Source organism: Callospermophilus lateralis, chromosome 4 (genome assembly GCF_048772815.1).
Source record: "Callospermophilus lateralis isolate mCalLat2 chromosome 4, mCalLat2.hap1, whole genome shotgun sequence".
Lineage (NCBI taxonomy): Eukaryota > Metazoa > Chordata > Mammalia > Rodentia > Sciuridae > Callospermophilus > Callospermophilus lateralis.
Window position 1 is genome coordinate 158921683 of NC_135308.1, and position 20248 is coordinate 158941930.

The 20248-nt window shown below is 46.3% G+C and overlaps 1 protein-coding gene across 1 annotated transcript in view; it reads left to right on the forward strand.

Annotated features, from left to right (window-relative positions):
- Positions 1-20248, forward strand: part of Grap2 (GRB2 related adaptor protein 2) — a 60666-nt gene that overhangs the window by 30052 nt on the left and 10366 nt on the right. The window contains exons 2-3 of the mRNA XM_076853330.2: positions 12864-12955; positions 19889-19980. Of these exons, the coding sequence (XP_076709445.1) occupies positions 12878-12955; positions 19889-19980 (170 nt within the window). The 5' untranslated portion in view covers positions 12864-12877. The remainder of the gene's footprint in view (positions 1-12863; positions 12956-19888; positions 19981-20248) is intronic.

The window sequence follows — 20248 nt, forward strand, 5'->3', positions numbered from 1 at the left end:
TAAAGACTTCACTCTAGGACTACAGATCTGATCCTCCAGGCTACCGCACTCCCCGGTTTTCATGGAAGAGATTTTGTGCGACAGGCATTGAGTGAGGCAAAGCGGGGCGGTACAGAAAGAAGTAAATGACTCCTTGCTGCCTTTCTCAGCAATGCTCTGGTCTACCACTTTGAGAAGGTTAAATATTTGGGATCTGCTCAGGCTAAAATTTTATGTTTATTTATTTGAAATTTACATTTAACGGGGCATTCTGTATTTTATCTAGAAACCCTACTTAGCAAGATGTGGTTTCCCCATTCAGATTTCCTGTGAACTATGCATTTGGATAGTTGTCCCTGAGAAAATATGCATTAAAATAACAATAACTAATGACTATTGCAGACCTACTGTGTGTCCGGCACTGTGCTAGTGGTTTAGGAGGATATTTCAAATCTTCTTCCCAGGAACACGTAAAGGCAGGTGGTATTATTATTCCTGTTTTTACACTAAAGAAACTGAGGCTCAGAGAGCCTAATTAGCTTGCTTGGGGTTACCCAGATGGCTGATGGGAGAGCCATGGTTTGAACTTTGGAAAACCCTGGCTCTGAAGCCCAGGTGCTTGTCCCCTCACACCACATACATAGCCACAGCACTAGGCAAGGGGTACATACATCAAGCCCCGGAGAAGAAAAAGAGTGGCAAACCACAGGATGTCATGGGAGCAGGCCCCAAGTAAGGCCCAAGGAGCCACTGAAGTTGGACCATGTACCTTGGTTTAAGTAAAATGTGCCCCTAAACCTAGACAGATGCAGCCCCACGCCAAGACACACAGCTTGGTTAGAAGAGCAACAGATGGGTTTCAGCCCCCATTACAGTCTCAGCCTGGGGCCCTTGTGCAGGGAACAACCTCACAGCCCCACACATACTGGGGTGAGAGGGCCAGAGCCGAAGCAAAGGTGCAGGTGGGCGCTTAGAGAACCGCGAGAGGCCTTTCCCTTTCCCTGAGGCGGGTTTGCATTGCATCGGTGGATTCTGAAGTCAGTTTTTAAAGACAGGCTGGGGAGAGATTGCTGAAGGCCTGGCATGACAACAAGAAAGGCTTGAGTGGCTTGGGAGGTCACATGACAACGTGACTGACAATTCTGAATGGGAAAATCATCCTCAGAAAGTCTGTGTCAGAAGCTTCAACACACAGAGATCTTTGCTCTATCAAGCAGGGAATAAGGTGGAGGGAGAATAGGGGCATGGTAAGGTGACAGAACCCATTCAAAGGCGTGACAAAAAGAAATTCTATGGCTCAGAAAAGAGGACAAGGAGAGGGGACAGAAAGACTAAGGAGGAAAGCAAGAGAGCACATGAATTCCTTCTACTTGGCATCTCCCCAAATTTCGGTCCTGAAGGAGGAGATCACCCTGCTACAGTGCACTTCCTTTTCCCAGAGGGTGATCAGACTGGCACAGAAGGACAGGGCCACGGCACAGCACAGCTGGGTTTCAGCAAGGCTTTTGGTTGTACTTCTCAGGTAACTATAGAGGACAGAATGAAGATGGGTCGGAAAGCTGCTTAATCTGATGGGTTTGTAGTTGCTACTCAAAGGACACTGATTAACGGGATAATGTCACCCTCCAGGGAGAGTTTAGGTAAAAAGAAAGTGAGTCCAGAGAGGGCCGGTTTGCTGGTGGCCACATGGTGCATGAAGGAAGCTATGCCTGGCTCCAAAGTCAATGTCTATTTATTATGAAATAAGAACCAAAAGGCAGGAAATTCACTTCTGGACAAGGAGTTGAAAGATAAAACCAGGGAGTCAGAGTAGAAATTCAGGCCCGAAGGAACTGTCATGGGCTGAGCAATTAATTGGCTGAAAGGGAGGAATAAAAACAAGATGAAGGTCAGAAAGGCTCCATGCAGGGGAGAGACCTGCATTTTGGGTCCAAAAATCCATCACAGGGATGGAGATGCCTGGCTTGGCGGCAGCAGCTGAGCCGGAGTTCCTGCTGTCGGGTTGCGGGCCTCCTGAGCAGCCACCCTGGCCCCGCAGCCGTCCTGTGCTGCAGCACAGGCCACATCTGCAGGGTGGAGTTCAGGCTGGGCAATGCCTTTTGAGCACAGCCGATAACTAAGACCTCAAGGAAAGGACCAGGAGATGAGGAGTGGGGGCGGGGGACTCTGGGGACATTCAAGTTTAGAAACATGAAGTGTGAGGGTTTTGCTGTAGTTACTTTTGCTTGTCACTTCTTAGGGCCGAATTCAGACTGAAAGGAGAGGCCTTTTGGTCCAATATCAGCAACTCGCCAAGCCATTAACTCACTTTTTCTGGCTCCTTCCAATCCCCTCTCCGGAGCCGCCCTTGGGCTGGATCTCAGCGCAGTGAATTAAGGAAAGACCCACCAGCTTTGGGAACAACTTCCATTTTTGAGAACCTAGGATTTGAGGCCTCTCTTGACCAAAACTGGCAACTGAAAAAAAAAAAAAAAGAAAGAAAGAACTGGAACTAGGTGTCTAGCTGGGTGGTAGCACGCTTGCCTGTCAGTGGGTGAGGGCCTGGGTTCAATTCCTGGCACCACAGAAAGAGAAAGGGCAGAAAAACATGGTCTTCAAAAAGCTTAACCGAACTTGAGCTAGGAAGCTCTAATTTTCCAAAAACAAGAAAATTCTAATTATTCACTGGATGAGAGGAATTCACAATATCTCCCTTTGATTGACAAATTTTTAGTGCCCTAGCCCAACTGTACCTTTACCGGGTGACTTGCTACCTAAAAATGTCATTACCTCTAACTTTTCAGGAATAGACTTATTGACTACCGCCCAATAAGTGATCCCAGGAGTTAATCTTCACTTTTGCAAGCTTTGGAGCTAAAAAAAATGACCAGCATTCTAGTAATAAACAGTGGCTTGGGAACATAAGTAAAAGTGACAAAAAGATTAAGGCAGTTTCGGTCAGGTAGTCATTTATTCTACACTTTCTGCGCTTTGCCCAAGTAAGAATCACCATGGCCCCGGGCTCAGATGTCGAGGAAAAGGACAGGGGACACCAAGCATATATGCAGCATTTGTGAAAGATGTCACAGCCCTGGTGACAACACAGCAAAAAGATGGAGGCTTTCAAACCTATGATAAATAAGCTGAGCATTCAGAGCTTGAATCGATAAAAACAAACATGAAGAGAACAGAAGGGAAGAGAAGAAAAAAAAGCCACCATAAAATCCCAATGATGTATTTGAAGGGAGATCATGGTGTGAATAGAAAATGGAGAGTTAAAAAAAAAAAAAAGGAGGTTAATTTTGTAAAATGTCTGTCTCTTTCTTACCCTCCTCTCTCTGTACTTGGCTCCCCTCCCACCCTTCTGATAGGGTTCAGGAAATGATTTCTGATTCTGGGTGGTGTTTTTAATGCTTCATCTGTGTTTGGTTTTGCCAGCGGGGCTCATGGCGTGTCTGTAGACAGTTGTCATAGCTTCAGGAAACAATAAGGATACAACAAGGAACCAGCCAGGACAACCTCAGTCTGTCTGCAGAGCAGGGCTGGGAGTAACATCTCCAGGGGGCCCTGAGGACACTGGGTGTTCCGTTTCTGTTCTTTTGGATTGAAGTGTTTGTGGTGTCATTTTAATAAGAGAGGAGCAGGAGTATTAAAAACAGAAGTATCTTCGACATCGCTTTTTCAAACTAGATTCAGGGGAAGTCTTTAATGTTTCAAGGAGAAAAAAGAAAGAATTTGGGAAACACCTTGTGGGGAAAGTTGATGATGGGAGAAAAGGGTGACATTGAGAGAAAAGAAGGGGCGGAGGAGCAGCAGCTGGTAAGTTTGTGAACTGACATTGGTTCCCATTTTTGCAATTGCCTTAAAGCACTTGATTGCTTGGACCAAGGTCAACCAGGTTTATTACAGTCTTTGCCCCTTTGACCAAGAAGTAATGGGCATGAAGTTCATGGGTAAGAATTGCTGCTGTCAATTCCTTCGCTAAAGGATAGCTGCTTGGGAAGGTTCAAAGGGCCTAAGCCTGTTAGCAATTATCCTGAACTAGTACCAGGTGTTGTCATTGAGTGTCAACAGAGGCCAGGTGAAACAGGAAAGACAGCACACGGCCTTAGGAGCCGACAACACGGACTCTTAACCTCTCTCCCTCCATTTCTCATCTATAAAACGTGAATGGTGATTAATAATAATAATAAATGTTGCAGAGGGTGACCGTTTGTGAAGCCCCTGGCAGGTGACAGACCTTATTGATGAGTGATAACTTACTCTCTGCCGGTTTGTGCTTGCAGACATTGTCGAGACTTGGACAGCACGTTCCCCCCACGCTGTCGGGTGCTTCCTGTGTAAAGTCACCAACCTGGGGACTGAGCTCAGGGTGAAGGGCAGTGCATGGAAGCAAGTCAGGGTGCTGCTCCTTACCCCGCCTCCCCCATTTCCCCTCAGCTGGTGCCATCTTCTCTCCTCACTCCCTGGGCCGCCTTGATCACCCCGGTGGGGTCGCACCTTTGGATAACACAGCAGCTGAGGTGCCATCACCAGCAGAGGAAAGCTAGTTCTTGCCCAGGAAAAGCAGGAGGACGTGGGGGCTTGAAAGCCTAAAAAGAAGCATATGCTTGGTGGATTTAACACTCTTTAAAACAGTTTTGAAATTTGTTTTTTCTCTATGAGAGAAATGTTGGTAGATCACTGAAATGCAAAAATGCTTCGGAGGAATAGATGGTCGGATGTCCAGGCATTCTGCACGCGCTACCCCGTGACACCATGGGGTGAGCATTGCCCTCTGAAGTCCTGAAGAGGAAATTGAGGCTCAGAGAGGTTTAGGTCCCCTGGCTGCCAAATGAACAGCACGACCTGAGGCTGGAAAGCAGGTCTAACACCCAGGTCGTGCAGCCTTCCACCGTGGGGCAGCCTCACCATGCACAGTGGTAAATCAGGAAAAAAGTGGAATTTGGGTGCAACACATTTTTTTAAAAAATTTTTTCTTACAAAAAAAGTTTGAGGACAAATGAGATTTGATGTGATAAGCCTTGAATTTAAAAAAAAAAAGGTCAATTATATAAACTAGACTGGAGTGAATCAAAGAAGAGTAAAGGCAATAAATAGGCCATAAAAGGAAAAGAAAATAACGATCTAGGCTTTGTCTCTATTATCACTCAAGTTACAAGATGGGACAAGAGAGGGGACCTGCAGAGGACACTCTCCCCACTTATCTCCTCTTCTACTTCTCTTCCTTCTTATCCTCCCCCCTCGCAAACTACCCCCCACCAAAAAAAAAAAAAAAAAAAAAGTCATAAGCAGGAAAAAAAAGGAGCTAATTAAAAACAAAAAAGTCATCCTTGAGACCCATGAAATCTCCATAATCCACAGTGACAGGCAGGGACCCACGGAACAGCAATTTGATTAAATAAGGATATAAGGGATTTAGAGGGACTCTCTAGTAGTGAAAAGTTTGTCTACAAGTCTGGAAAATATATTTATTTGGCTTCCAAACCTGAAAATCAGGTGCCTTCCAACTGCGGAGATGGTCCCCATTTGGGAACTAGGAAGAGATCTTGAGACCAAAGAGTTCAGAGGGGCTGGGGATCCCAGGTCTGACTGAATTGCTAAAAACTTGGCCAAGGATGTGTGGGAGGGGACTGGCAGAGAGGCAGTAAGAGGTCAGGGCAGGTAAAGCCACCCTGGCCATGGGGTCATGGGCTGAGCCTCATTCCCTTCCAGACAGGGAGGAAAAAGCAACCCTCCCCTGCCACGGCTCAGAACCTTGCTCAAAACCCAGCTGCCCATTAGTTTCCTGTCATCGGAGACAGCTCTGTCGGCGGCTCTCTGCAGAAGAGAAGCAGCGTGAGAGGATGAATTGTTATTTGGGGAACACACCTGCGCACAGGACAGGAATGGATGGGAGACAGGGAGCACCCTGGTGGCTTCTATTCATAAGCCACTTCCTCAGGGTCTCCAAGACTGGCACCAGCAGACCAGCACTAATGACTTATTGTTCTCGGACATGCTGCAGAGGGCCCAGTCTAGTTCCATTTGTCCACCCCTGCCACTCATGATGGGAGATTTGTGCTTTCCTGGGGCTTAGGAGGGGGAAAATAATGAGTCACTTGAGGACAAGAGAAAAATAAGAATGTCCTATGCAAAAAAATCACTTATGATAGGCTTTTAGAGCAGATGAGAATCTTAGCCAACTAACCAGAAACGTTTTGGTGGGTGTGTTTTGCTCATCTTTGCTTACTTTGGTTGCAATAAAATCAGAGATGTTTACATCCCCTGGAGAGAGCACCTGTCCTATTGAAAGGGCTGTCTTATTCTCCTGGGATATTGAAACAAAAAGAAATGGCGCTGAGTCTCTGACGTGGGAGATCCAGATAAGCAAAGGTTGCAAGTCTCCTAAAGCAGAGGATTTTGATGGCTACGCCAAGTCCATGGCTACCTGCAGGCTGATCTGCTAAAAGTCAAGTGGGGAGGACCCAGATGGCCCCATAGGAGCTAGTTGTAGTTGCTGCCATCCCAACTCCCACCCCACCCTGTGTGCCTGGCCTCAGATCCAAGTCTCTAGAAAAAACAGAATCAAATCTTATTCAAAAAGAATTTGAGGGTCTCTATTTTAAAGACTGCAGAAGATGAATTAGAGGTTAATTCAGGAGCAGGAGGAGTAGGGCTGGGGATATTGCTCAGTTGGTAGAGTGCTTACCTTGCATGTGCTAAGGTCCTGGGTTCAATCCCCAGCACCACAAAAAAAAAAAAAAAGAGCAGGAGGAGTAAACAAATATGTACGCCTTGTTAGACATTCAGCAGCTTGTTAGACATTCAGCGGCCAGCTGATTAGGAAGGGTCCTGCAAGCAGGGATTCTGCTGGTGTGGAATGAAACAAAAATGTTGTCATTTGAGAGCCCCAAATGTGGAAAGGCCAGTTCTCGTTCTCTTGGCTAGGCCCAGCCTTCCAGCCTGTCTTCCCCCACCCCCTCACTTCTCCAGAATAGATTGGTTTGGGTCTCTAGAATATTTAAGCAGTGACTGGTGGGTGAACTGTGAAGTAGGTGTCTATCCTATGCTTAAAAATGTTCAGGAAAGGCCATCTGTAACCTTTCTGTTTCCTGTGCCTACATCCAATTCCTACTAAGTCAGAAAGGCCCCAAACACAGCTGTAAGGTTCAGATAAAAGAAAACCACACAATAGAGGTTTCAACCCAGGATCATTAACCCAGAGTCAAAAGCAGAGTAAGGGACTCGCTTGTCACTCTAAGATGAATAGGGACCACCATGCCAGGATGCTCAGATGGAATTTAAGCTTTAGAAAATGTGTGGGAGAAAATGACTTCTAATTCTCTTCCACCTAAGCAATTCTCTGTTTTATAGGTGCTAGACTCTGAAATGTTAATGTTTATGTGCCTTAAAACTCACAAGGGACAATGAGGACAATCACCAAACCTATCTAAATAAAGATTATGGGCCTCAGAGAGGCAAAGGAAAGTTAGAAGCTGCAGTCAGCGGTTTGGGGGTGCACCATTGCCCTCTATTGGATTAAAAAAAATCAGACTTAGTGCAGACGTGTGTTTCATTATCTGTGGCAAGATTTGCTAAAAAGTCGTGGCACCTGTGAGTGGGAAATTCATTGATCCTTATAAGTAGGTCCCTTCCCTGAGGAAATGGACTGTAGCTATAACTCTAATGACAGGTCGTTTGTCATGCTTTCGTTCACTTAGCTAGAACTGGATGGAAGTAACAGGAAATCTACCAGTAAATGACAGGAACCACCATTCACGGGACTCCTACTATGCGTCAGGGTCTATGCACTCATGCCAGCGACCCCACAGTGTAAGCGTGGCTGCTCCCACTTCATGGACATGATAGCACACCCCCGGAAGCAAATGGCACATTTTAGATTCAAATCCAGGTCCATCTACTCCGAAGCTCACGCTGTCCACTGAGCTGCAACCCTCCACTCTGGAAGTTTGTAAACCACTAGGGGAAACAGGATAGAGATGTAAACATGTGCAGCAAAGATGGGCAAACTCTCACCAGTGGGCCTGATCCAGTCCTTCGTGTATTTTTGTCCTTGAGCTAAGATGGTTTTTACCTTATTCCATGGTTGGGGGAGTGGGCAGGTCAAAAGAATAATAGTTCTGTGTGACATGTAAAAATTACATAGAAGTTCAAATTTCAGGGTCTATAAGTAAAGTTTTATTGGAACAAGTCTACACCCATTCATTTACCACCAAGCCTACCTTCTAGCTGCAACAGCACAGTTCGATATTGACGACAGAAATCGCACAGCTCGGCAAGCCAGAAGGATTTATTCTCTGGCCCTTTACAGAAAAGGGTTGTAGACCCCTGGTCTATTCTCCAAGGTGGAATGTTCTATCTCAATAGTTTTCAAAGTGCTTTTGGGAATTGAGAACAGAGAAAACTCATATTTATTTGGCCCCCATATGGGGATCTAGAGGCGATATACAGGTGTGCTCTAAAATTCAATGCCTGTTAAAACCCAGATTTTAAAACAGATCAATTAAAAGGCAGTTATTTGCATAACAAATTTCTCTTTCCATTTGATAAGGGGATTCACCACAGGGTTCCTTTGTAGAGTGAGTCTCCATAATACATGCTAATATGATTCCATTTACAAATACTCTCTTCATAATAACTTTTCAAGAACATTCCTATTGTGTACAGTGGGGCTTAGCTATAATTGTTTTGCTTTTTTTTTTTTTTTTTTTCCTGGTAGCGTAAGATTTCCTATTTCTGAAAAGTAATTGAGCTGGCCTTGCCTTTCAGTTCCAAGGCAAGGGATTGCTATCCCTGATTGTGTCCCAGAGGGCTTGACCTATCCTACAGAAGGATAGTGGTTCCTGCAGATGCACTGGTACATGCGCACAGTCCCGCCTACTTGGGGGTCTGTGGCAGGAGGTTGGCTTGAGCCCAGGTGTTTAGGACCAGCCTGGGCAATGTGGCGAGACCCTTTCTCAAAGTAAATAAGAAAAGACTGTTCTAAGTGTCTGTTTTATATGACAGTAGATAACTGGTATAATTTTACGTTTTTTCCTAAGTTTCTCTTGGTAGTTGCAGCCAAACTCCTAAACTGTAAAGTCTTCACTATGCCCTTCACTTCATACCCAAGATAAACTAATGAAAATTATATTTGTGGCTAATGTCCTGATAAATATGCAACCAGCAAAAGTTATAAAAAGCAATCTTTCGCTTTTTTTTTTCTCTCTCTCTCTCTTTATAAAATTGCAAGACAGTATGTTATCTAAATTACAACATAAACTGGGGCAAGTATTCAAATTAGAGATCTTCCCAGCAAAATAGGAAGTGGTATTGCTGATTCAATTTAGGACCCAGGCTCTCTTCCATGGGGTCCTAAGCCCGAATCTTTGCCTAGCTTTGTGGCCTTATGCAATTGCTCTTTTTAAGAGATACATAAAATGGAAACCCTGGCTATTCATAGGCAACTTAGGAGGAACTGACATTATTCAAGAAGTTTATTGCCTGGCTCCATTTTGATGGTAACTATGTTTCTGAACAAATCCACTTAAATCTACTTTTTAAGTGGAGGTTGTTTTAAAGAGCCCTCTCAGGCCTTTTGTTTCTGTGTCCTCCATGGCGACTGTGTTTTAGAATTCTGGGAGCATTCCTGTTGGATAGCCTGATTATTTTTCAGGGTTTTTGTTGTTTTGTATTCAGTGGTAAAAGAAGCTTATGTGGAAATGCAAGGGCAGAGAAAATCGTGTCAGGGCAGTCCTGTGTGGCATTGCCCTGTGGTGAAGCAGGTCTGTGTCACAGAGCTGCTAATGGAAAATGTGCAAGAGAGTCGCAGGGGGCTGGGGAGCAGCAGAGATGGCATTAGGGCCCCACAAATGGCATCATCAAGGGGGCCAGTGTGGGAGGAGGCTGCTGGAAGCCGCTCAGCTGCCCCTGGAGGCTGCAGCTTCTTGCACTGTATGGCAGGTGACATCTCGGCCATTTCCTCAGCCCATCACCTGCAGGGAAAGCACACGGAATCCATCTGTGAGACTCTCCAAAAGGGGGTCTCACTCTTCATCTCCCCCAGAGGTCAGAAGCACTGAAAGGCAGCAGCAAGAAGGTTCCTTCCATTGCATTCTTGAATTCAGACTGTCATCTGTTGTGTTCTCTGTCTTTCTCTTTCCCTCTCTGAAATGCTGCTACCCAGGTTTTAATCTCCATCATATATATTTTTTTTCCTCAAATGTGATATAAAATGGTGCCAGGTACAGCTTATAAAACAAATCAATGCATACTGAATAAACTATATTAGTTTTCTTTTTCCCTGGTGGTAATTTTAAAACTTTTCAAAATTAACACTAATGGACATAGAGAAATGGGGATATAAATTTCCGTGCCTTTTAATGATCAGACTGAAGACTGGCCCCTGGGGGTGACATAATTTACCATTCTCTGCTACCAGGGATGCTTCAAAGGAGGGGTTTGTGAAAGCCCTGTGATGCTAATAAAAAACAGCACCCACCTCAGCCCACCTTTGAACATCTCCCCCCACCACCAAACAGCCGCTGAGCAGATCTCATTTCACAAATGGAAATGGGAGCAAATACACTTTTTGCAAAATGATTTCATAAAGAGTGGGCTTGTTTAATTGTGTTTTAGGAGCCAGGATTAATATTATAGGCTGGGGAACTCTGAGATGTGCGTGCGCGGCTGGCTTTGCCACACTGCCTGCCTCCTGGGGCAAGGCAGAGAGAAGTGGCAGTATTCAGAGACAATTTCACTTCTGCCTTGCCCTTCTCCCCCAAGTGATTTCCCAGCCAGCCTGAACCAAGCGCCCAGCCTGAGCTGTTACGTGTAATGGCAGAGAGATCTTCCCAAGCTCAAGGTCACACCTAGAGCATACTTTGAATATTTCTTTTTTCTTTTCTTTCTTTTTTTCTTTCTCTCTTTCTCTCTAATTTATGTGACTTTCTGATATGGTCAGGATTTGCCCTTGTCTCCATTCTGCTTATTAAGGTAAATTTGCATGGAAATGGGGTCGTGGTTTTCAGAACCATTCACCTGACACTTGATCTCTTGAGGTGACCAGTGTCTACTGTGCTTTATATGAGGGTGACCCACAGAAGCCATATCCCCTGCAAACCAGAGGCAAGGCCTTAATTAGGAGAAGCTCTGCATGTTGACCTAATGGGGTGAATCAAATCAGCAAAGACATTTAGCATTAACAAAGGAGGGCAGACTTCTCCTTCCTGCGGAGTGGGTTAACTAGGTCACAAAAATGTTAATTTGCTTTAGATGGACAGATCTTAAAGAAGATGTACGAAAAGTGTATTTGCCTTGTTGTTTGGGAATAAGTTTGAACTGGTAAAAAAGCTCCGAGAGCCATTTGTGACATTTTATTTGACTTCTGAGCTATTTTTCACTTAATACTTACCTTTGGACCGGTAATATTTGCCATTAGAAATTACCTTTGGAAAACCAAGCAAATACGGAAAATTAGAGACACGAACCCCTTGCTATCACCCCGTCACAGTCGGCTTTAATCCTCTGAGCTCTCTGCTCTTTATCCTGCCACCTGCTGCCACCTCCCTTATTTGCCCAAATCTTGTCTACTGGGGCAGAAATTCAAACTGAGAGGACAATGTGGCCCCAGTTTCCTGATCACTGAAAGTCCACCAGGTTTGAGGGTTACTTATTAACTCACTCAAAGGGTTTGAGACTTAGGGAATTTTTGAGAAACATAAATGCCAGACCACAGCTTTCCAGATTCGGCCCTGACAGTAAGCTGTCTTAGCAGAGAATCAAAGGATTTGATAGTCTCGGGGACTCAGTGCCACAATTCAGGGAGAAAAATTTCTAGGATATGGAACACATCAGAAGAAAGTCGTGCGGCTTCTAACCTGGTTGCTTTGGCTGGAGAAAGATTTATTTCATAAAATTATTTTAAAACATCAATACTCCTTAACTTTATTTGCATAATACTTTGCATCTAGTATTTCATTTCCTCTCATAATTTTATTCATTGAATATCATGATCTCCATTTTACAGATGAAGAAACTGAGGTTTAATTTCTTTCCCAAGATCAAATGGCTATTTACCAACAAAACTAGGATTCTACCCTTCTCTCTCTCTCTCTGGCTTTCTGTATGACGTCCCCACAGATTCCTAAAAAGAAAATTTCATGCTCAATGTAATATGGTGATTGATACATTGATCTTTCTTTACACAGGTCTCATGCAATACAAGGAGGGGCCAGAATTTTAACTCATTTAAAAAATGTGAAAATCAAAATTTCCAAAATGTTCTTGGTTTATGCTACAATAATAAAATAAGTAATTTGATCAACCAGGTCTCTCATCTCAAAAACCAAAATGTTTCCAAGTCTCTAAAACTGTGCAGAAGGACGCTGAGCTCCCCACTGGCCAGGCCATCTAATTCTCTTAAATGATTCAGATGTAAAAGAGAAAACGGCATCTGTCTAATTAACACCGCCTGGTTAAATATAGCTGCCAAGGGACAGCCTCGGGACAGTGTTTACAGAACAGTCTCCCCAGCCCCTTGGGCCTCAAGTTCCAGTTGATAGCAAGCCTTCTGTCCTTATCAAGTGGAAACAGAGATGCCCCCAGAAGGGGGTGACAGGCCACTACAGGCCAGGCGACAGGCAGGGGAGATGAAAGGAGAGGGAAAAGGCTGTCATTGGCCTGCATTTCCTGCTCCTGGCATCTGTGGATTCAGAAAACCATCCCAGGAACCAGATCTGGAAGGATCCAGGAGCTCTTGCTTCAAACACAAGCCCTGGCATCCACCTAAGTCCTGTTCTCATGCCTGCAGACATTCACTGGGCCACACTCCTACCCACTGCTGAGGCTGCCAGGCAGTGCCATCTGCTCTGAGGCCCTTCTCCTGGTGGAAAGGCACAATGACCATCTTATTTCTCTTCCAGCTTCATGTCCCAACATGGAAGCTGTTGCCAAGTTTGATTTCCTGGCCTCTGGGGAGGATGAACTGAGCTTTCACACTGGAGATGTTCTGAAGGTAGGTGATACGCAGCCCCCAGGGAGTTGAGGTCCCCCAAGTCCTGCCACTGAGGTCATCTAACAATCCATGCCTTTGTCTCTGAAGAATGTTCACAGTTCCTTTTATGAAAAGACATTCAGCTCCATGCAGGCCAGAAGAGAGCATAAGTCACCATCTTATCCTGAGACACTTATGGTCCAGAAAGGGACAGACACCCATCCCCAGGACTGTCCCAAATGTTGTCAGCTCAGGGAGCACAAAGGCGGGAAGAGGTGATTCCACCTTGAAAGGTGGGGGTTGTAGGAATGTGGCAGAATGAGGGTCAGGAACGCAGTGATCAGTGGGACCTTTTGCTGAAACTCAGGGCTGTGCTAAGGCAGGAGCACCCAGGTTCATGGTTGGAGCTTAGGAGAAGAGGTAAGGATGGGTACAGACGGCCAGGGAGAGGCAGCTGGGCCAGACGTGGCTCAACAAAAGCCATGCACACCCAGCCACTCAGAGGCTCCTTAAAACTTGTCTTCAGCCTGTAATTGAGTTGTAGTGGCCACTTGCTGAGCTGAAGTGGCCTTGGACTTCTCCCACGATATAGGCACACTTATGGATTCCAAAAGTTAGCCCTTGTTCTTTTGCAAAAGAAACACAAAACCCTTCTGGAGGCCATTTAGTGGTCCATGATGCCAAAGGCCTCTTTTCTGGCCTCAGCACAATTGAAGAGGCTGTCCCTGTCCTCAGCAGCCCAGATGGGCTTTCTCAGATGCCCAGTGGCACTGGGGCCACCACTGTCTCACCATAGAGGATTTTGTGCTATACAAAGAGGCTTGTCACGTGTGACTTGGAAATTGTCTGTGGAGGAAAAGCCATGGGGGATGGGTTTGGTAGGAATTTTAATGCTTCCAGCACAAAGCCTTCCCACGGCTCTTAAAACTGAAAAGGTCTAGTGGCGTGGCACGAGGGCAGTGCTCAGTGTAGCTCAGAATAGCGAGGAAGCCGCTAACCCAGGAAAAGGTGGCTTTCCCTTCTCTGCGGCTTTAACAAGGTCCTTGAGGACTTGCCATGTCGGGAGAAGTCCCCCCACTTCTCTGTGGAGCATTGGGACCATGTGATTCTCAGCCATGCTGGAGTGTACCCCACTCAGAAGAGGCCAGGGAGGGACCAGCCACTACCCTCATCTTCCATTGCAAACAGAACCCCGATACTGCTCAAATTTTCCTCCTTCCCCAGACAAGTGAAAGGAAGGGAGGAGCCAAAAACCCAACCCTGGCCTCAATTCTGCTTCCCAGGCCACCTCCTGGTTTCTTTTTTCCACTTTTTGGCATTACCAGGCAGAATTCTCTACCTGGGCACCCTCTTTCCTCACTCCTCAACATTCTGGAATCTGCCTCTTACCTGTTAACACCCATTTACGCCCGATGACTTCCTTGATGTGAAATGTAACAACCCTCCCGATCACCTGGAGAACGTGGCTCTGCTAACCGCCTCTCTCCTGGGCCCCCTCCCCTCCTGGGGAGGCCCCCGTTCTTTCTCTCTCCCTCCCTTCTTGAACCCCTCTATAGCTCTCATTTTGGGGTGTTCCTTTTCCTCCCTCTAACCATAGACAGCAGCTTCCTGGGCGTACTGCCCTTGGCCATCTAATTTCCCCTCTTGCTCTGAGCCACCTCATCGATTTATCTGGCTCCACTCTCACCTCTATGCCAAAGACCCATCATTCTGCACTCTGCCTCCTGTTCTGATCTCTGCCTGGAATCCCAGACCCACATTTCCAGCTGTCAGCTGGATGATGCCACATGGACTCCAGACTCACCAGAACCCCACACCTACCTCACCCCCACTTCCACATCCATGTTCTGAATGTCAGCAGAGGCTGGTCACCACACCAGCAGCCTCAGTGGTCATCTATTCCCCGCTTGCCAATCCTGGTGATCAGTAGCCAATATCTCCTGATTTCCTGTTGGGTGCCAGGACCTGGCCAGGTGGCTTGCAGGCATTATTTCATAACTCAGTAAACCTGTGAAGTAGGACTACTTTTTTCTTCCATTTCACAAGTGTGAAATGGAGGCTGAGGGATTAGACCATGTGTCCAAGTTAACCCCGGTAGATTCTGACGGTCTGGGTGGAGCTTTGTGCAATTCCTACACACGATATACTACTCTGAATATTTTTCATGGTGATCTCTCTCGAGTGAGCCCCACCTTCACTAGAACGGTGTGGGGTGCAGTGGGAAGGACTTTGCAACCAGCCAGATGTGGGTTCAACCCCCAGCTCACTACTGTGAGGCCCTGGGCCAAGTTCTGCTTCCTCTGAGTCTCAGTGACTCCTTCTATCAGTGGAAGCCTAGCTACCTTGCAAGGTCCTAACCCGAAGCAGATGCCCAGCAAAGGGTGGCCATGTTATCAGTAGACACATTTCTGATGTCTCTGCCTGTTCATTCACACTGTCGCCATGCCCCCCTTGACTGACCTCATTGCCTGCTGTCTCTTCTTTCTTCAATCTTTCTACCAAGTAGTCCCAGAAGGACTTTTCTAGAAGACAAATCAGATCATATCATTTCCTTGCTCGAAAGCATCCAGTGGTTCCCTGTTACCAATTGATTGAAATCTAAACCATCTGGCCCCAGTGCACTGTCCGATCTCATTACGCTCACAAGCAGGCGCACTTGTGCGTGCGTGCACACACATACACACACATACACACAACCTTTGTGTACATAATGCCCCCGGTTCCACTACAATACAGCCCCATCTTGGGCTCTCCCCTATGCTCTGAGTGTCATTTCCCTGCCCACGCGTGTTCAGACCACCCTGCCAGGTGCCCTCACTGATCCTTCCCTTTCCCGACTGCCCCAGCAAAAGCAATCCCTTGTCCTTCAGCGCCTCCCCAACTTTCACAGTGCTTCATCTTGAGGCACAGGCTCCACTTCTCACTGCTACTCTCACCCTGTGGGCTCCCAGTTGCCCATTTCTGTGTTGGTTGCTCTGTAAGGGCCAGGGTCACTTCTGCCAAAGTGGGTCCTGCCAACATCTGGTGCATGGAGAGGGGTCCCTCCATCGTGGGCTCCCTGGGAGCAACACCATGCCAGATTCATCTTTGTGTCTTCCCACCATCAAACATAAGCCACCGCCCCAATAGGTTCCCAGGGCACGCTTCTTGAATTGCTGAATTTCATTTCTGTGTGCTCATTTGGAATTCCATCCGAAAGCCAGCCCCTTCCCTCTTTTCAAATGTTGCCCATTGCAGCTGTAGCAGTGAAGAGAAAAACGCAGAGTTTGTGACAGAGTTCACACAATGTCTGAATGAAGGTCATCAGTGCCCTAGTCATCGCTCCTGGTATGCCACCACAGTGTCTGCTCCTCTCATCCCGAGACGGGAAACACACCCAGGAATCCTCATGGTCATTCTCAAAGCCAGCTCTCATCAGCCCCAGCAATTTGCTTTAGGGTGCCTTTGTCTCTTGTTTGGCTTCTAGAGCTAAAGACTAAAGAGCTTTTCATAAGAAAGTTCCCCCCAAAAAAGTGTCTGACTAGTGCATCCACCACTCTCTCCAGACTGTGAGTTCCCCAGGGTGAAGGCCCAATTTCACTCACCTCCATATTCTTGACACCCTAACTGCAAACAGCAGGTGCTTACAAGAGGCTGATCCGCATGGGATGGTAAACAAGATGGTGGACAAGGAACCGGGCAGAATGACCTGATCTCTGTTCTCCTCGGGGAGAAACATTTGGAAAGCCGAGAATCAAACTTTCCGTGTTCGTGTCATAAACCTCCATACCCGTAGGCTCACATAGCACCAGACTTACAGTGAAATCTGTCACTGGAATTTTCCAGGAGCTTTGAAAACTGTCTCTTGACCCCCATCCATTTCTACTTGCTTCTGTACTGCGTCCAACTCGACCCCATTTCTTTCTCCTGAAACAGAGGCATAAAAGCACTAAGAGTTAATCCTACATAATTAACTTCCTCTACACCTCTGATTTCTGCCATGCCTCTAAGAGCTGTAATTCTATCCAATTTTAAATTTTTTCCTGATGTACTTTGGTCTTTCTCTTCCCACGTCTAACTTATTCTCAGGCCATGTAACCCAGAAAATTATTCTCTTAGGGAACATTTATAAGAAGTAAGGCATAGCAATTTCGGGGTAAAACTTCATGGGTTCAGACTGAGCTCCTTGCTCAGGTTTATACGATGAGTATAAGAGATAAGGGGAACCGAACCGATGGAGAGATGAGAGGAACAGGAAGTTACAGGGCTCTGGGCCCACAACGGCAGGAGGAAGCCCTCTCCCCCTCCCCCAAATACTTTCCTTGCAGAAAATGAGATTTTTTAAGACCTTGCTTCTATTACACCATAAAAAGCCTGTAAATTCACCTCTCTGGAAACACAATTTCAGACCGACCAAGCACCAGGTGGTGGAGACAAATAGCCAGCATTGGGGGATAATCTTTTGGTTTCAGGAGGAGGTAATTAAATGGGTATGAGCCATGATTACTAAAATTACAGCTGGCTTCAGGTCAGAGAACGAAATACAAAGTGTTTTTTGTACTGTGATAAGCCAATTTCCAAAAGGCCTCTCTCACCTTAGTCCTGCTCACTTTTGGATTTGACATTTGCCCCCTGGCAAACATTTTATACTCCCATGATGGGAAAAAGGAATTCCAAAGCCATGGAAGCAGTGGCCCAGAGGCGAATGTTCCCGTGGTCTCTGTGTAGTTGGGAGGCACCACCTCTGGGGTTCCTAGTTCTTCCTTTGACCTAGATTTTCTGCCTCCCCCATTGCTCCCCCCAACACACATACCCTCGTCCTTAGTGAAACCAACAGTCACATTTGATGTTTGAAACTATAGAGTTCTCTGTTCTCAGCAATTCTCAAACTCAAATATGGGACACACTTTTATTTCTTCGGAACAAATGATCACATTCAAAACATACACGAATAACATAACACTTTAAAGAACTTATAAACCCTTCTGTGTCCTTCAGAGCTGGAATCCTCCCTCACAAGAATATCACATTTGACAGATGATATTTTCATAAAGAGTATGTGCTTAGGGAAGGACTTTCAGAGGGCTCTGTGAGGTGCTGGGCAGATATTATTATCCCCATCTTCAGATGCTAATTGACTGGCCCAGCATCACATAGCTAGTGGCAGAGCCAAGCCAGGAACCAGGCCTTCTCCTTCCACCATAGGGCCCTCTCCCCTTTCGTCCCCCTCAGGAGTGATACTAGAAGTAGGTCAGCGTTACTTCTCCAGCACGAGGCTCTCTGCAACTCTCCTCCTGGCTTTTTCTCTGGGAGAGAGAAACCCCTGGGACCCATGACTTCAAATCCTCCCTTTGGATGACTCCCAAGTGCCACTCTGCCACCCCCACCTCTAGCCTGTGTCCGGCTCCCACATGCACTGCTCCTGAGCCTCCCTTCCCCATCAGAGTTCACCCACTGCAAGCTGAAGTCCATGTGTCCTTCCTGCTTGACTCCTGCTTTCTATTTCAGGACAGACATCTCTACCCACTCCATCTCCCAGGCTAGAAATTCAGAGTCATCCCCAAATCCCCCTCTCCCTCAGCTCCCCAGAAGGTCAAAATCCCACCCATGTGGCTTTCTCAATTCCTCTAAAATATGTCCTCACCTCCTCTTAGCCCAGGCCCCATCATCTCTTTCTTGGGGAGTGATACTCCCCTCCCCTCAGTTCCTCCCCTGACTTTATCCCACCCTCAGCTCATCCTCACCCTGTGATACAGAGCTCTTTCCTAACTCTCTTTCTTACTGTTATTTCCAGGCTTAAAGTCTTTTATTCCAAGATAAAAACCCAAACTCTTCAACATGGGCCCAGGGGTTCTGACAGGCGTCCCAGAAAGCATCTCATTTCCTCATGCCTTAGGAGTGGTTCTTTGGCCACCTAACTTTGCCTGAATAACTCACTCATTGCCTGGGCAGATGGCCTCTCCCCCAGGCTGTCTTTTCTAGCCATCCTCTGACTTTCCTCTTCATCTTAGTCACTCAGTTCACCAGGACATCTTCAGCTACAAGAAACAAACTAAAAAATGGCTGAAACAACCACAGAGTTATCATTTCTCAAAGTCCAGTACTAGGAGGGCTCCTGGGTGGTTAATTCAGTGGCTCCTCGCATTTCCTGCCCTCTTCTGCTCCACCATCCCCGTTTTGAACTGTGGCCCACGTCTATGTCACATTACATTAGAAACATCTCAGTGGGGGTGGCAAATATTTTTCTTTTAACAGTGACTCTTATTTTCTGAAATAAGCAGAAGCTTCATAGAGCCAAGTCTGGTGAGTAATATGAGTAACCAAGGTAGGTGACAGTGTGTGGGATAACAGTCAGGAGGGGACCATACAGTAATGAGACAGAACTTTTGGTTTTGCTTGTGCTCTGGCTTTAAAAGCGAGTTGACAAACACCATCCCATGTATCTTGAATCCTGTCCCAGCGATCTATGAAACACAGAATGTGAACACACAGAGGTGCTGTTTGCACAGCTGGTCCCACTTGGATGTCCAAGTTTTAATCTACTTGTTTGGAGAGTTTAATTTTTTGAAGTTTCCTGGTCACCTGGAAGAGAAGAAAAAACTACAGAGTAGCCATTCTTGTCTTCCCACCGTCTGCCCAGATGAGGAACTAAAGATGCCAAGACCCAAGACAAAGGAAAAGGAGAAGGAATTCAGAGAGGCCCCCACGTGCTGGGTCTGGGAAGCCAGGCTACAGTGGGGTGACATGAGTGGGTGGCACAAGTGACAGAGATAGCTTGGGGTCAAAGAGAAGCCATATTCCAAAGGCAAGCCCACTGAGTGCCCCCTTCCCGACTAGGCGGACTCACAGCAGCTACCTGGATCCGTGGCTTTTTTACCTCTACATCCAAAAGGACATTCTTTGCCCTGCAGCCCCTTCTCTTGCTTTTCTGTGTCCTCCCTGCAGCAACTGCGTCCTTTGTTCTCCTCCCTGTAGATCTTAAGTAACCAAGAGGAATGGTTCAAGGCGGAGCTTGGGAGCCAAGAAGGATATGTGCCCAAGAATTTTATAGACATCCAGTTTCCTGAGTAAGTATTTCCAGCCTGCTGAGATTGGCCTACCCACACACGCTCCCCTTACTTTTTCAGTCGTCACTAAAATTATCCATGCATACCCAAGATACTGTCAAAAATGGTTGCCTCTGGAGATCTCCCTCTAGAGCCTCCAGAACCACACAGCGGAAGGCCAGGGGTGGGAGGAAGATTTGCATTTCATTTCATTCCCTTTTGAAGTTTCCACCATGTGCATGTATCGCCTATTTTAAGATTTTATAAAATAAGGTTATAAATTAAAATC